General features: G+C 41.9%; 1 protein-coding gene across 1 annotated transcript; it reads left to right on the top strand.

Annotated features, from left to right (window-relative positions):
* The first annotated feature begins 249 nt into the window (after positions 1-249).
* fadd (Fas (tnfrsf6)-associated via death domain) lies at positions 250-17,596 on the top strand. The gene is made up of 3 exons (XM_034183750.1): positions 250-253; positions 7,528-7,845; positions 16,187-17,596. Exons 2-3 carry the CDS (start codon positions 7,545-7,547, stop codon positions 16,462-16,464), a joined length of 579 nt encoding a protein of 192 aa, XP_034039641.1. The 5' UTR covers positions 250-253; positions 7,528-7,544; the 3' UTR covers positions 16,465-17,596.
* Positions 17,597-18,421: the final 825 nt, after the last annotated feature.

The following is an 18,421-nucleotide window of genomic DNA, read 5'->3' as shown; positions in this document are numbered from 1 at the left end:
ATTTAGTTGAGCACATTTTGGTTGTGTGTTGCACACAGCTGCGCACGGAGATGCAGCTCGTTTGTTTTCTGTCACCAAAGGGGGTTTTTTCATTTTTAGCACTTTGGCTCCCTCTTTTGGTGACTTAGTCACATTACCGTTAAGCTCTTAAGTTAGAACAGGTGTGTTCGATTTGTTTGAGCTTAACGGTATACGTCACTGATTTGTTTTGTGTTAGTTCATTTTGTGTGGGTGTTTTTTGAGTTAGTTTTTGTGTGGGATTTTATTTTTTGTTTTACACTATTTAGTGTCTGGGTCGTGACCCTGCAGTTCTGTCAAAAAAAAAAAAAAAAAAGGACCCAAGCAACCTTATGTTAGTCTGTTAGTCTTTTTTATTTCTTTCGGTTTCGCCTCCCAGGGTTTGATGGGACGGTCCCCTGGGGGGTCATGGGGGGGTAATTGGGTTGTTTTTTCTTTTTGTTTTGTTTTTTTGTTATGCCCTCTCTTCTCCTCTGACTCCAGCCGGGTGAGCCGTAGTGTCGGCGTTGCTGGAGGGGTGCAGTTTGGTTGTGCTGGGTATTTCCCAGGTGGCCTCTGCACCCGGGAGGGGGGGGGGGGGTGTTTGGGGTGTTTTCTTTTTCTTCCCTCTCTTCTCCTCTGGCTCCAGCCGGGTGAGCCGTAGTGTCGGCGTTGCTGGAGTGGTGCAGTTTGGTTATACTGGGCGTTTCCCGGGTAACCTCTGCACCTGGGGGGGGGGGTGTTTTTTGATTCCCTGTTCCACCTCCGGCTTCAGCACGCCTTTGGCCGTCTGCCATCGGCATGGCTGAGGTTTGGGGCAGTGGGATATACCCGCAGCTAGTGGCTGGTGTAGAAGTCGGAGGAGTGGCGCCGTTTTGTGCCGTTTGCCATAACCGCTGTTCCACTCCTCCCGGTTGGCTTCTGGGGTATAGTCACGGTTGGTGACACTGGACGTGCTTCCAGTTTCCACTGCGCCAAGGGGGTGGGGTTGGGGTTGTTTTGTTTGTATGTTTTTTTTTTTCTCTCCTTGTTTTTCCCCCCAGTTTCCGCCCTCAGGGTTTGACTGTGGTGTCCTCTGGGGGGGAAAGGGCTGTGGGTCCATCTAGCCATAGACGGCCGGGGCTGGGTCCGTTGGTCATGAGGGGAGGCGTCTCCTGGGGTTGACGAGTGGTCCTCTGGGAGGCGGTGGGAGTCCCCGTGGGTGACGTTGGATCCCAGAGGGACCTCGGCTGTGGTTATTACTCCTGGAGCTGGCGGGAAGTCCTCTGGGGGGTGTTGGTCCCTACATGTCATTTGGGGGGGGGGGGGGGGTTAGCATTTTTATTTGTAAGCTTAAGTTTGGGGTTTTTCTTTTCTCCTCTTCCCGGGGTTTGATGGGACGGTCCCCTGGGGAGGGGGGGTGTTTTGGTTGTTTGTGTTTGTCTTTTTTGTTTTATGACTAAAGACCGAACATGGTTGGATAAAGGCTGACCGCACAGGTTTAAGAACTCCTGGCCACACCTGTGCTAAGTGACTGACTGAAACAAAGGCAAGGATGCAGCCAGAGGAGAGGACATCAACCATTCTGTTGGAAGACGAATGCAGATGCGGTTTCCAGCCATGGTCCCTGGAGGGGGGTGTTTCTCCTGGGCCAGGTTTGTGTGGTCGCCGGGAGGCTTCCCATGAGGGTGGGGTACTGTTGTATGGCTGGGGGGGCCTGGCTGCCTTTTTGTTTCTGTCTTTTGGTTTTCCTTCCAGGTGGCTTGCATTTGGGACTGAGTGGCTGTGTTGCTGAGGTTATCAGGACCTCACCCTGATCACCTGCGGCTCGTCAGGACTCACAGCTGTGGTGCATCTATATGGATTGGAACATGGTGGCATTTAAGACTGGAGTATACAGTGTGTATTTGCCAGAGACTCGACCTTGTGACCAGACGGGTGAGATCGTCGTCTCGGGAGCCATCTCATCATCAGTGGATGCAGAGAACGTCCAGGGTTTGATGCACGGTCTGTGAAAGAGGAGGGGGTGAGGTCTCACGCTCATCAGCACACTTCCTGAGGTACGTCAGATTTTGTGACTAACGTTTATACAGTCAGTAAATGTGGTGTCCCTCACACCTTATTATATTGAGCTGTACGTTAGTCATGTATCGGCTTCCACTGCAGTGGAGTTTTGTGAACTGGATGTTCCATGCCTGCAGGTTGGGAAGCTGATTAGTAATTAAGCCAGGAAGTGTTTGCTGTTTATGTACACCTTTGAGTGGTCTCTCTGTGTGTAGAGTGTGGACTCACATAATGGTTCCTTCTTTCACAGACTCGGTTTGTTGCGGCCACCTGGGGGGTGTCGGCGGGGTCCTTGGGTCCGAACGGCTTCTGGCTCCGGACCGTTAGCGCTGCTGGGAGCGCACCGTATCACCACCACGCCACACCGCACACTCTTTTGTTGTTTTTGTATCACATCACTGTTATGTATTAAATTCAATTAGCCTTTGTACCGTGCTCTGCTTATTTCATACTGGGTCCTTCAAACGCTGGTCGGTTCTCCGAGCTGCGTCCGACACATAACAAGAACACCTAATTGGAAATAGGTGAGTGTCATGATTGGGTATAAAAGGAGCATCCCCAAAAGGCTCAGCCGTTCACAAGCAAAGATGGGGTGAGAATCATCACTTTGTGGGACAACTGCATGAAAAAAAAATAGTCCAACAGTTTAAGAACAATTTTTCTCAACGTTCAATTGCAAGGAATTTAGGGATTCCATCATCTACAGTCCATAATATAATCAAAAGATTCAGAGAATCTGGAGAACAAAATTTAATGCCCATGACTTTCGATCCCTCAGGCGGCACTGCATTAAAAACCGACATCCAGGCTCGGACTGGTAATCTGTGATTTTGGGCATGTGCCCGGTGGGCCGCTGCACATTTAGACGTGCGTGGGCCGCCCCTTCCATATTTATAGAGATTATGGAAATACAGTGTTCTCGAACCGTGCGCTGCTGTCAACACGAGGAAAGTCCGTGATCTGTGAAGCTACAGCATTTAATCGGCGCAGCTGCAGAGCCACTTCCTGAATTTGTGTCAAAATAAAAGTTCTGTAGTGTTTCATACACGGCGCAGTCTTATTCTAGGTTTCAGTTTTGTTTCCATTTGATCACACAACGGAGACTTACATTGAGCACAATGATTGACATGACCAACAGCCAATGACAATGGAGAAGCATACAGGGTGGCCAATCAGATTGCAGGAAGAGCAGGTGGCCGCTCCCGCCCCTGTGAATGGATTGAGTCCTCGGCGCCTGGACTTCTCTCCGCTCTTCTACTGATACAAGGTTGGAATTGTTTCTTTTATCTTAATTAACTGTGCTTTACTTTTGTTAATCTTTAAATACAACAGCTACGGACTTCAGCTCCTTAATTTGCTGCTGTGTGAATCCTAGCAGTGGTTACACATTACCTCTCTCTCTCTCTCTCTCTCACTCGCACACACACTTTGGAGACACAAAAACTTTTTTCCGCTTGTGTGCTTTTGCTTCCGTTTTGTCAGACCCGGCGCCAGAAAAAAAAAAAAAATATCACAGGGGGCGGGGTGCCCCCCCCTTCCAAAAAAAAAGTGCGCACCGGAGGAGATGTGCGCTCCTGGAAAGCTCGTGTATTTACGCTGCACCATTGTAAGAGACTGACTAAGAGTGAAGAGTGATGACAGTATTTTTTTTAATTATTATTTGAACGTATAGACGCTCGGTCAAGTGATCTGCATACCACAGAGCCAGTGTTCTGTCGAGATGAGGTGTGCCAACTTTCGACACTCTGAGCTGTGACGTACCTTCGCATTGTCCAATAGGAACGACGTGTCAGGCCAAAACACGGAAGACTCGTGGCAGAAACCACTGATCTGTACAAAATGGATTGGACCAATCCGATTGGTGCAGAAACCACTGATCTGTACAAAACATTAACGTGTGACAGGACTGCTCATTTATAGAGCAGTTTTCTGAAGAAAAATCATTGGAAATGTTTTTTTTTTTGTTACCTCAAAATTTCTGATTACTGTTAAAAAAAGTTTAGAACACTTGTAATTAAAACAGGTAAATAAATCAGTAAATGGTTCTTTAGAAACCTTTAATCTGTATTAAAACCACCTGTTATTTCAGATTAGATAATTTCTTGTTTAACATAAGGAACCTCAGACATTTATTTTTAGACAAATAAAATAACATGGAAACTTGTACATTTTTTTTTTAAGTCTGGTAGATTATTTATATCTTATTTCAACCAGAAAAACAAACACTAAATAAATACAAATGTTTATTATAAATGCAAAAGGAAATAATTTAACAATGACTACAGTGTGATTGTAAAGTAGGATTTCTATGACATAAACCTCATGATGTGTTTTATATTTATATATATATGTATATATATATATATATATATATATATATATAGTCATTTAAAATTGTAAATTCCTCAAAATATGTAATTGCCTTTAATGTTATCAGGACGCCCCCTCGTGGCGCCGGGTCCGCATTTTGTGCTATGATCAAGGTGAAATGACAGTGAAAGTGTGTGTTTAGGTGTGTGTTCATGGTGTTTAGGTGTATAGTATTTGTTCATTGGGGGTTCGGTATGGACGGGTGGGTGTGCGTGTTTAGGGGTGGATTCATCGGGCCAATAGTGGGCTGGTCCAGAGGAAAAATGCCAGGGCCGAAATTTGTTCCTAGTCTGACCCTGCCGACATCATTGTGTAAAGGATCTTACTGTGTGGGCTCAGGAGGAACACTAAAGAAAACCATTGTCAGTTAACACAGTTCGCCGCTACATCTACAAGTGCAAGTTAAAACTCTACCATATAAAGTGAAAGCCATATATCAACAACATCCAGAAAAGCCGCCGCCTTCTCTGGGCCCGAGCTCATTTGAAATGGAAAGATGCAAAGTGGAAAAGTGTGCTGTGGTCTGATGAGTCCACATTTCAAATTGTTTTTGGAAATCATGGACGTCGTGTCCTCCAGACAAAAGAGGAAAAAGACCATCCAGATTGTTACCAGCGCAAAGTTCAAAAGCCAGCATCTGTGATGGTATGAGGGTGTGTTAGTGCCCATGGCATGGACAACTTACACATCTGTGATGGCACCATCAATGCTGAAAGGTACATCCAGGTTTTGGAGCAGCACATGCTACCATCCAAGTAACGTCTTTTTCAGGGACATCCCTGCTTATTTCAGCAAGACAATGCCAAGCCACATTCTGCACATGTTACAACAGCGTGGCTTCGTAGTAAAAGAGTGCGGGTACTAGACTGGCCTGCCTGCAGTCCAGACCTGTCGCCCACTGAAAATGTGTGGCGCATTATGAAGCGCAAAATATGACAACAGAGACCCCGGAGTGTTGAACAACTGATGTCATACATCAAGCAAGAATGTGAAAGAATTCCACCTACAAAGCTTCAACAATTAGTGTCCTCAGTTCCCAGATGCTTATTGAGTGTTGTTAGAAGGAAAGGTGATGTAACACAGTTGTAAACATACCACTGTCCCAGCTTGTTTGAAACATGTTGCAGGCATCTAATTCAAAATGAGCAAATATTTGCACAAAAACAATAAAGTTTTTCAGTTTGAACATTAAATATCTTGTCTTTGTGGTGTATATAATTGAATATAGGTTGAAGAGGATTTGCAAATCAATGTATTCTGTTTTTATTTACATTTTACACAACGTCCCAACCTCATTGGAATTGGGGTTGTACATTCAGAGGGATGATTACATGAACATAACAAAGGTCACAAATGAATTTTCACACAGCCTGACTCCACGTCAGAAGAATATTGTTGCACTTTGGATGATGGACCAGAACAAGGAATTAAAAAAAAAAACATGTTAGATATATTTGTGGGTTTATATACTATTTTGTTTTTATTTATTTTTTTATAATTTTGTTTTGGTAACAAGTCATCACTTTACTTCAAAGATCCTATATTTTTTTTACTATGAGTCTGTTATCTGCTTAAACATGCATGTGGAACTGGATTTAACTGGTTTTAGCGCTTAGAACAAAAAGAATCAAGTTACCATTTTTACCTCCCTCTATGCCCATAGGAGACCAGTAAGAGACGGATTTGCAAAATAAGGTCTGCCTTTTGTCACACCCATATTGTGTTTTATAAAAACTGTTTCAGTGTCTTTGTTCAACTTTCTGGATGGGTGGATCTCCTGCGAGAGAGGCATTCAGCAGAATCCAGGCCGGTTTTTCACCATGATTTTGAATAAGTTTAATCTGATAAATAGGTTGACTTTGTACTTTGTAAGGGACAGTATTTCCATAAGAACAGGGGTAAAACTAACGCAGGGATTGAAGCATATCCCAGCAGTCATAGAGTGAGAGGCGGGTTACACCCTGGACAGGACGCCAGTCTATCGCAGGGCCACATACAGACAAACACATTCACACCCGCAGGCGCACCGTCAATTTCAAATTGTCCAATCCACCTAATCTGCATGTCTTTGGATGTGAGAGGAGGCCAAGACACACAGCTGGAACCCTCACAAACATGAGGAGAACATGCGAACTTCACACACAAAGGCTCCAAGTGGGAAGCGATCCCATGATCTTCTTCTTGTGAGGCAACAGTGCTAATCACTAAGCCACAGTGCTGCCCAGCAGGTATACAGAAGACTGGAATTAATGGGTCACAGTCAGTAAGTAAACACTGAATAAGCCCTCAGTAAAAAAAAATGAAGTTTATTTGCATATCATAAAGGGTGGGGCAACAGGACAAATTCAGAGCAGGTAAATGAGGAGACGTGTCCAGGAGTGCCAAGACAGACGTCTGAGTAGAGAACTGTGCTGACAGCCAAACACACGAACTGACGAAGAAGGAGATGGAACCCAAGGCTAAAATGCTGTGAAAGGAAGGAAGCACAGTGACAGGTGAGTAACAAACAACGAGACAGGTGCATAAATGGAGACACAAAGAAAGTGAAAGTGCATTCCCACGCATACACAAACAAGAACAGACAGCAAAGTGAAAACAAAAGTGGCACTCATCAGCAGCTTCAATCCATTTATACGTTTTAATTTGGAGATGTAAAAGAAGATCGGCTTTATGGAATTTTAGTTATGACCTTAACAAACTGGAGGGGATGGCCTCATTCATTCATCTACATATCAGTTCATTCAGTCACTGCATTTTACAGGGTGCACATATAGGACTCTCTAGGAAGAAACATTATAATTCATTGAAGAAAGGAACGACAAAAGAGAGGTGCTGAAGAGTACATTTCAGGAAATCTGTGAGCCCAGAACAAATTTCAATACAGCACTTTTTATGTGTGTGCATGTGTTTTATTTTGTTTTGTTGTTGTTGTTTTTGCCTGAACACAAAAACAGGATGATACTGATGCACAAGCAGCTGTGTCCTTTTTAAAATGAGTGAATCTGAGCGTTAATCTGACAGTTAACTCTCTTTTCCTGTAGGGGGCAGAAAGCCGCTAAGTGTCGCGTGCACTGACAAACTTACATACCGACGAAATAGAAGAAGTCACGGAAGCTTTCCATACGTGTAAAAATATGAGTTCGTTACATTTTAATGCCGTGTTGCTGAACATCTCCAAAGAGCTGACGGCGGAGCAGCTGGAGCAACTGAAGTTTCTGTGTAAGGACATTATCGGGAAACGAGAGCGAGAGAAGGTCGTCAGCGGGCTGCAGCTTTTCCAGCTTCTGACGGAGAGGCGCCAACTGGGAGAAGATAACACCCTCTATTTGTCCAAACTGCTGCTCGAGATCCACAGACACGACCTGTCCGAGATCCTGAATGGCCACCGGAGCCAGAGGCAGACTGCCGAGAACCAGCCCGACCCCGCGGAGAGAGGTAGGAGGTGGTTCTGCTGTCCGCCGCGCGAGGGCGCCGTTCACACTGGGTCCGTTTTAAAACATTTGTTTTTGTCATCGTCGGGTGTTATTGCAAATATACATTAAATCTTTAACCCTTTACTTACTGAGGCTATAAATGGACGATTGGTTATAATTTTCTATTATAGCAATAAAATTAAGAAATACTGTTCTATGTCTTTGTGCTTTGGTACCCTTTTCCAAGAGTACCTGAATTTCAATTATATTACACCTGATTAACTATTTATACACATTATTTGTAAGTTTTAGCATTTAAAATGAGAAAAAACAAAAACGAACTTGATTTTTTTTTTCAGTTTTTTAGTAAAAAATGATTATGTAAAGGAAGTTTGGATTTCACATTTTTAACAGGAAGCTGTAAATGTTTACAATCAAAATAATTAATTTTGTGTGTCTAGAACTCAAACAGTGCAAAAGTAAACATTTTACAATGCGTAAATATGCAAAAAGTAACCAGTTTTAAAGTGCAGAACCAAACAATATGAATAACAACAACGTGCAAAACTATATATAAATATATCAATTATCTGTATTATTAGAATGTGCAATAAATCACTCATTTTGTGCAAAATTATACAATATGAATAAAACAATAAAGTGTCAAACTATATACAAATATATAACCAAGAATCAAAATTAGATCTACATCAGTCAGTGTGGTACTGTTTGTAACAGTTTCTGTCTGGCTGAAGACAGAGGCCAATTTTACAAAGTTTGCACATCCAGCAGGTTGACCTCTTGCAAACTTTGCAAGACGCCGCCCCTTTGTGGATCGCTGGCAAGGTGTGTTTCCACTGCTTGTTGGCACTGGGCAGTGGCTTGTGGCTGATGCAGCCATCACACCCACACAAACCTTCACAAATGACACTAACACCCTGCCTTTTCCTCAAAAATTACTACATTTATGTTTGCTGTCTGTGTCTGTACTTTTCTGTCACTTTTGCGCTCTTTTTCATACTTTTCCCTTGTTTCAAAAGTCACAGAACGCACTTTACCATAATATATGCAACATATAGCATACTGTTGGAAAGCACGGGTTCTTGGCTTGCTGTCAGTGTTGATATTTTTCAGATTGCGGGCTTACATGAGAACTTACGGTAATGAGAATCAGTGGCGCACTAGTGTGAAACTTCCATGTTTTTCCTCTGTGTTATGACGTCACAGGCTTACGTTTACCATAATACACCATATATCATTGGAAAGCCCTTGGTGTTAGCTTAACAATGCACTTTGAATCATTCAGATTGGACAAACTATGGCGGAGTTACGGTAAAAAAAATATGCATATGGAAAATATGGCGTGGGCGCCATCGCCATAGATAAAGGGTTAACGAACATTTACAAAAAATATGCCAGACAGCCACACAGAAAACCTGGCATAGACATAATAGTAATAATAATAATAAAAATTCTACATTTAATTGTCAAAAACTACAACAAAATTGTCAATAAATCAAACTGGACAGATGTTGATGGTTTTCACAGGTTTTTGACTGTATAATTGAAAATAAGAGTCCAGGTATGAGTTGAAGTCAGATCTAAAGAATTTTAAAGTCATTTCTATGTGCATTTGTGAATATAAAATTTGATATATGGTAACAAGATTTAATAGATTTGCTGAGATCTCACCAAATCACTTCAGCATTCACATCCGGGCAATTACTGGTGAATATATAAAGTGAGATTCCATCATGTGGCGAAACTGTTTACTACTTCTTAAAAGATGTATAACCTAGTTGCATAAATCTCACAAAGTTAATTATTTTCCATCACCAGTAGCCAGAATTATTGAACTTCATTCCGGCATGTTGTTTATGTATTGCTGGTGTAACAGTTTATCTTCCCCCGTGGATATCTTACCCCCCATTGCAAGATATGTTTGTCAGTATGTATGTTTTTTGTTTGTAATCATTGAATTTTTCACTTTTAACTCGCTGTGCAGCACACAGTTTACATCGCATATACTCTTGCAAGTTCACATATAAGCAGCCCTAGTAAAGTACCATTCAGTACACAAAAGGATCAAGGTCAAAGGTCAAGGTCACAGGAAAGTCAAACACTAAATTCAACTATGCAACTTTCTTGGTCGTAGTTTTTGAAATATAGCAGCCCTAGTAAAGTACCTTTCAGTACACAAAAGGATCAAGGTCACAGGAAGGTCAAATACTAAATTCAGCTAAACAACTTGTAGGCCCTTCATTTTCATTATGTTTCTTAAAGATATGTTTCTTTGCATACTATTGTGTGTGTGTGTGTGTGTGTGTGTGTGTGTGTGTGTGTGTGTGTGTGTGTGTGTGTTTGTGTGCAAACACACTACTGTGTGTTCTATACATATGTGGATATTTTATGCAAAACTAAATTGGAGTATTTTCCATCACATCACATATTTTATGTTGTCAATCAGGTCCATATATTTGTAAAGTATATTTGTAAGGGGGATTTAAAGATCTGGGACCATAAAACATCCATGAAATATAGAGTTTAAAGGTTGCTTTATCCTGACTGGGCCTCATCACCTTTATTTAACCAGGATAAAACTCATTGAGATTAAGAATCTTTCCGGGGTGGGGTGGAAGATATCCTAGGATATCCCCCCCCGGGGCAAGCTATCCAGGGGGGTAAGATATACTGTTACACCGGCATTAAAAAAAGTAAGTTCCTTCGGCTGCTCCCTTGTTTGCACTCGGGGTCGCCACAGCAAATCCAAGGTGGATCTGCATGTTGATTTGGCACAGGTTTTACGCCGGATGCCCTTCCTGATGCAACTCCACATTACATGGAGAAATGTGGCAGGGGTGGGATTTGAACCCAGAACCTTCCGAACTGAAACCAAGCGCATTAACCACTTGGCCACACCGGCATTAATGTTCTTTATTATTTCTTTAAAGTCCAGATTTCCTGATATGTAACTTGAACTAGTGCAAGTTACAAGTTACAGATAATCTGATATGCATTCTGTAAAGTCGTGACTTCAATTTTACTTCCTGAATGCTTCGTCATGAGACATATCTCACCATTCATTTAGCATTTCAGTTAAGTCTCACTTTCTGCTCCTCACCTATGGTCATGAGATTTGGCTCATGACCGAAAGAACGAGATCGTGGGTACAAGCGGCCGAGATGAGTTTCCTCCGCAGGGTGGCTGGGCGCTCCCTTAGAGATAGGGTGAGGAGCTCGGTCACTCGGGAGGAGCTCGGAGTCAAGCCGCTGTTCCTCCACGTCAAAGGAGTCAGTTGAGGTGGCTCGGGCATCTTTTCCAGATGCCCCCTGGACACCTCGCTGGAGAGGTGTTCCGGACACGTCCCATTGGGAGGAGGCCCCGGGGAAGACCCAGGACACACTGGAAGGATTAAATCTCTCGGCTGGCTTGGGAACGCCTTGGGGTTCCCCTGGAGGAGCTGGGGGAGGTGTGTGTGGATTGGGAGGTCTGGGCGGCTTTGCTTGAGCTGCTGCCCCCGCGACCCGACTCCGGATAAAGCGGAAGAAAATGGATGGATGGATGGTCTCACTTTCATAAGTCTCAATTCACCCCTTTTTAATTAGCCTTGGGTTTTTTCTCCACATCAGGAATTCCATCCTGAGATTTTCTTTAAGAGCAAATTCATAGAATGGAATTTTTTTTTTCTTTCAGTTCTCTCTCTCGTCTGTATTTGTTTTGACAAATATTGGCTGTACAAATGTGGGACTGAGTTTGAATAAATGTAACAGCACAGTAATAGCACAGAAAATGCAGATTTATTGTGAAACTCTCTTGAAAACATTGATCATGCCTGGTTGTTAAACACTAACCAAGATGACAGTGCTCTGGCAACAGCAAGCCAAGGAGCAGATCCCTCCAGTTCTTCATCTAGTGCTTAAATAGAAATGAATGGTTTGGACACATCAGTGAAGTACCTGGGGTCATAGATGGTTTCAGGTCTTTGAACTTCAGACACTCTCGTCCAGACGACCCGACCATGAGTGATCAGTTCCGGTTTGTGTCCAAGCTGCATTCACATACTGCGTGTGCCCACTTCAGTGGGCGTAAACTGTGCACGCCACCCCTGACTGCAGCAATTCTCTGTCAAGTCTGCATATTTCTCTGTCTTCCTTCCGCTGGCCTCCTCCATCATGTCTTCCCAGGACACTGAGCTCAAGCATGTCCACCTGTTTAGATGTCTCAGAGAACAGCACGATATCTGGTCTACAGCTTGTCAGTGATTGTTTCTGGGAATTTGAGTTGCTTCCCAGGGTCCACCCTTATTTGCCAGTCTCAAGCTGTTAGGAGACCCCCTTGGGCTTTTGCCTGGGACCTGGGGTGGTTGTCCTGCTCAGATGAATGTTACCTTGTGTTTTGCTGGTTGGAGGCATTTACTCTGGTCAGTGGTGCTGCAGATGGTTTCAGCAATCACCTTCAGCACCTGGTCTTGGCACCAACAGTAGTGGCCTTCTCTGAGTGCTTTGGGGCAACCGCTGAGTATATGTCCTACCGTTCCTCTTTCTTGGCATAAGGTGCATGCTGGTATCTCCGTCTTGCCCGAGCAGAAGAGGTTAGATGGGCTTGGCAGCACGTCTTATACCGACTAGATGAGAAACCTGATTCGGTAAGGTTCAGCCTTCCACAATTCAGCCCATGAGATCTTTCTGCCTATGACTCATTCCCATGTAGTCCAAGCGCCCAGCTGCCTCAATCTTACCATCTGGTTTGCATGATCCTCCTCGTGTTCAGCTCTTCAATCTTACCATCTGGTTTGCATGCTCCTCCTCGTGTTCAGCTCTTCAATCTTACCATCTGGTTTGCATGCTCCTCCTCGTCTTCAGCTCTCACCTCCTTTTGGAGCAGGTCCTGCCTTTCTTTGCTTTTAAGATAGCTGTAGCTGACTGTTGGAATGCTGCCCAATCTTGCACATCCAACTGCCACAGTTCCATGATGAAGCCTCAACTCTGCTTGGTCCACTGCCTCCTGTGCCCAACACTTTCTTCCTGTCCACACCTTCATGGTGGATATTGGAAATTCATATACCAGCAATGGCCACAATGTACTAGGAAGGATGCCTTGCCAGTCTCTGAATTTCCCTGGTAGTCCTGATTTGTCAGCAGCTGCGAGACATCCCTCTAGTTTTGGGTTTGCCAGTCTGATGGGAACCGTATCCTTAAAGGTGCAATCAAAGATCTTTCCAAGGCTCTTCACAGGCTTCTCTGCAGCTGAAGTGATTTGGGTTTGTCCTAGAAAGAAGCAGAGCCAGTCTGTCACCTTCCCTTTTCTCAAAACGAATGACCTAGATTTTTCTGGTTTGAAGCACATCTGAGCCCAGGGGGTTAGCCTGTCCAAGCTTTGGAGGAGCTATCTGCTTCCTGGGACCAACAAAGTTGTTCCTGTCAGAGGTTGCCGGGCTTCAGACTTTCCAAATATTCACAAAATATGAAGTTGGTAACTTGAACCATACTATATTTATTATGGTATGAAATACACCATGTTTCACCACAAACAGAAATATAAAATTAGGGTTCTCTTCGGGTATTGTTAAGAAATGATTCGATCCACTAATATCAATAGTCTTTTTGCTTGATTCCCTTATCTGTCCTTCAGAGCAGCCATTGTTTTTGAGGGTGTTTGTCGGGAAAATGATCATTCCTCTACGTTGATTACAGACCCAGCAGTGGGTCTGTAATAAACCGTTTCTGCAGCGCGAGTCCAGTTTGAAACGTGAACCAGTGAAGCAATGCTTCAATATGCTGGCTCATTGGTTCTTTGATTCGCTACTCTTCAGAAGCGGCAAGTCTGGTTCTTAACCCCTCTCAAAGCCATTAAAATATGTTAATTGTGAATCACTTTTGTGTGGATTAAAGTCACTAACTGGGACTCATGTCTTGTTGCAGTCAAGAAATGTTTATCGTCCTCTGTTCCGTTGGCACAGCTCCAAACACTGAGCAGCTCTCTGCTGAGACAGAGTCTGGTCAAAATTAATAACTTCAAAACGAATTGCCGTTTAAATATAATAACACCTCTTTCCAAATGCTGTAATACAGACAATAAACTACAATCGACTAAAACGGTTTTTTTTTTTTTTTCCCTTCCCAAAATGAGACGTCCTCCATTCTTTATGAATTACATCCTGACGTGCAGCACAGCCAGCTGCAAGAGCTCAGCTCAGATATATGGAAAGACATTTATGCTAATCATGTCTGAAAGGAAATGCTTTTGACAAAAACTACAGATTTAGTTTATTTCTATTTATGTCCAGAGATCAAGGATCCACCATGTAGAGTTTATGTCCAAAGTTTAAGGATCCAGTGACCAATTTCATGTTTATTTACTTTAAGACTCAGTAAAATGTTGTTGACATAGAAAACCTGTAAAGCCTACTTTTAGTACACAGAAAATTCACAAGAGGTATCGATAAGGGAATTGATAAGGAATCAGATCGATAAGCGGAATCGATAATGATATAGATAAAATCGTATCAATACCCATCCCTATATAAAATACAGGGCCACTATACTTTAAAATACAATCACAAAATTGGCTCAGAGAAGTAATATTTTTAGTATATGTATAAACCTTTGTTTAAATTGTAGAACTGGATATGGTAAAATATGCAGATTAAAGATAAGCTGAATATGTACACATAAAATAATTAGTTTTTTGATGTTTTTCTCTACCACTTGTTTTAGCAGTAAAATCAGCAGTAAATTTTTAAAGCACCAGGTTGAAAAAAAAGATAAATGGCTGAAATTTTGTATAGTGTTTACTGGGAATAATAATATTATTTTGTAAATGTACAAAGCATATTGGAGATGGTCAGATTTTACATGGACAGACCCTTTAAACATTTGTTGAAATAGAATGCAGTATGTAGAGGTTTTCAGCCAGGGTGTATGTGAACCTTTGCTTAGTGTTCAGAATAATAGTAGTGCTATGTGACTATAAAGATTAATCCAGGTTTTGAGTATATTTCTTATTGTTATATGGGAAACAAGGTACCAGTAGATTCAGTAGATTCTCACAAATCCAACAAGACCAAGCATTCATGATATGCACACTCTTAAGGCTATGAAATTGGGCTATTAGTAAAAAAAAAAAAGTAGAAAAGGGGGTGTTCACAATAATAGTAGTGTGGCATTCAGTCAGTGAGTTTGTCAATTTTGTGGATCAAACAGGTGTGAATCAGGTGTCCTCTATTTAAGGATGAAGCCAGCACCTGCTGAACATGCTTTTCTCTTTGAAAGTCTGAGGAATATGGGACGTTCAAGACGTTGAGAAGAACAGCGTAGTTTGATTAAAAAGTTGATTGGAGAGGGGAAAACTTATACGCAGGTACAAAAAATTATAGGCTGTTCATCTACAATGATCTCCAATGCTTTAAAATGGACAAAAAAAAAACAGAGACGCGTGGAAGAAAACGGAAAACAACCATCAAAATGGATAGAAGAATAACCAGAATGGCAAAGGTTCACCCATTGATCAGCTCCAGGATGATCAAAGACAGTCTGGAGTTACCTGTAAGTGCTGTGACAGTTAGAAGACGCCTGTGTGAAGCTAATTTATTTGCAAAAATCCCCCACAAAGTCCCTCTGTTAAATAAGACGTGCAGAAGAGGTTACAATTTGCCAAAGAACACATCAACTGGCCTAAAGAAAAATGGAGGAATATATTGTGGACTGATGAGAGTAAAATTGTTCTTTTTGGGTCCAAGGGCCGCAGACAGTTTGTGAGACGACCCCCAAACTCAGAATTCAAGCCACAGTATCATGGATCAGTTGGGATATGTCAAAATACTTGAAGAGGTCATGTTGCCTTATGCTGAAGAGGACATGCCCTTGAAATGGGTGTTTCAACAAGACAATGACCCCAAGCACACTAGTAACCGAGCAAAATCTTGGTTCCAAACCAACAAAATTAATGCCTCGCAGATGTGAAGAAATCATGAAAAACTGTGGTTATACAACTAAACTAAACTAGTTTAGTGATTCACAGGATTGCTAAAAAAGCAGTTTGAACATAATAGTTTTGAGTTTGTAGCGTCAACAGCAGATGCTACTATTACTGTGAACTCCCCCTTTTCTACTTTTTTTTTTTTACTAATAGCCCAATTTCATAGCCTTAAGAGTGTGCATATCATGAATGCTTTGGTCTTGTTGGATTTGTGAGAATCTACTGAATCTACTGGTACCTTGTTTCCCATGTAACAATAAGAAATATACTCAAAACCTGGATTAATCTTTTTAGTCACATAGCACTACTATTATTCTGAACACTACTGTATGTAAACCTTTGCTTATTTGTGCTTTTGTCTCAACCTTTATCTTCTGTTCCACCAGTCAAACTGGACATTGCGACAGATGTGATCGCCAGTCGTCTTGGGAAGAACTGGCGTAGACTGGGCCGTAAACTTGGTGTGAATGATGTCAAGCTGGAGTCCATCTCCTTGAAGTTCCCCACAGACCTGGAGGAGATGACGAGGGAGCTGCTGAAGGAGTGGATAAAGAGCCGAGGAGCTGATGCATGCACAGGCGAGCTTATTAAAGCCTTGAGATGCTGCGACTTCAACCTCATCGCCGACCACGTGGACGAAGCACTGGAAGCTCCCGATCATTGATACACAGATCAGAAGAGACTGACTTTAACCTTTGGCATAACAAAGAAAGTATACGTAGTTAGACTTAAGAAATGGTTCTTTATAAAACCCAACTGATGACATTTCTTTTTTTGACGGGAGTGGGGGGTGATATGACATAGATATTATTATATAAAATGACAATGAAAACCTTATGACCAAGAAATGTAATTGAGGTTTGACGTTTTACAGCTTAAACGTGAACTTTATAAGATGATCCTTTATTAGTCCCACATCGGGGAAATTTACAGAGTTACTATAAATATAAAGAACTACCTATTTTGGCCACACCCACTTGTCTGATTGAAAATGAATGGCAGCTTTGCCTCTGTCTCATACTAAATGTGACCAAGGGGTGATGAGTCACAGCCACGCTTGTCAGCACTACACTCAGTGCTGTTAGACTGCCCTCTGTTGGACAGACAGCATAATGACACCATTTCCAGCAGCCTGCATTGTTGATTCAGTAAAATAAAAGCTTTAACTTTGGCAAAAGTAACACAACACAAATATGTTTGTGAAAGGCTCATGTCACACGGTTGGGCTCTAGTTCTTTATTACAAAGTGACTTAATGAATTATTTTTTTGTATTTTTTTTTTTTTTTACTATTTTTCGTCAGTATTTGTTTGACAGTCTCTCGTAAAATTTTTTTAATCAGAAAAATATCAGAAGTGATTGACGTAATATGCATAAATGGAATGATGAATGAGCCTTTTATAAAGGGCTCCCAAACTTGCAGTGTTTTTGCCATCCAGCAGGCAGTCAAAATTATGTAATTTTGTTGAAGCATTTTATAATTTTACTTCTTCAGTATCTGTAACACATAGATTTATGTATGAGAGAATTCTTTCTGCTTTCGGTATTTTCAGACTTAAGTGTCAATGGCATGACATCAGTGCTATCAATTTATTTAAAAAAGAATTATCAACTCCTGTTCCAATAATTTTGTTTCTTTGTGACTGTTGACTCTGACTGATTTGACATACAGTGCATCCGGAAAGTATTCACATTTCACTTTTTCCACATTTTCTTATGTTACAGCCTATTCCAAAATGGAGCAAATTCATTTATCCCTTAAAATTCTGCTGACAACACCCCATAAAGACAACATGACAGTTTTTTTTTTTTTTCCTTATTAAAATAAAAAACTAAAGTGTGTGTGTGTGTGTGTCTATACACACACACACGATCCCAGTTCCAGTGAAGTTGGCACGTTGTGTAAAATACAAATAAAAACAGGATACAATGATTTGCAAATCCTCTTCAACCTATATTTAATTAAATACACTACAAAGGCAAGATATTTAATGTTCAAACTGATAAACGTCATTGTTTTTGTACAAATATTTGCTCATTTTGAAATGGATGCCTGCAAAAAAGCTGCATCAAGTGGTATCTTTACCACTGTGTTACATCACCTTCTAACAACACTCAATAAATTGTGTTTGGGAACTGAGGACACTAATTGTTGAAGCTTTGTAGGTGGAATTCTTTCCCATTTTTTGCTTGATGTACGACTTCAGTTCAACAGTCTTCATAATGTGCCACATTTTCAATGGGCGACAGGTCTGGACTGCAGGCAGGCCAGTCTAGTACCCGCACCCTTTTAGTACGAAGCCACAATGTTGTAACATCTGCAGAGTGTGGCTTGACATTTTCTTGCTGAAATAAGCAGGGACGTCCCTGAAAAAGATGTTGCTTGGATGGCAGCATGTGTTGCTCCAAAACCTGGATGTACCTTTCAGCATTGATGGTGCCATCACAGATGTGTAAGTTGCTCATGGACACTAACACACCCCCCATAACATCACAGATGCTTTCTTTTGAACTTTGTGCTGGTAACAATCTGGATGGTCTTTTTCTTATTTTGATCAAAAGATACGACGTCCATGATTTCCAGAAACAATGTGAAATGTGGACTCATCAGACCACAGCGCA

Source organism: Thalassophryne amazonica, chromosome 2 (assembly GCF_902500255.1).
Source record: "Thalassophryne amazonica chromosome 2, fThaAma1.1, whole genome shotgun sequence".
Taxonomy (NCBI): Eukaryota; Metazoa; Chordata; class Actinopteri; order Batrachoidiformes; family Batrachoididae; genus Thalassophryne; species Thalassophryne amazonica.
This window is presented reverse-complemented; position numbering and strand designations above follow the sequence as displayed.

Coding starts and splice junctions, on each gene's coding strand:
- fadd (XM_034183750.1), top strand. CDS start 7,545: ATGAGTTCGTTACATTTTAATGCCGTGTTGCTGAACATCTCCAAAGAG. Junction 7,846..16,186: donor GCCCGACCCCGCGGAGAGAG/GTAGGAGGTGGT, acceptor CTGTTCCACCAG/TCAAACTGGACATTGCGACA.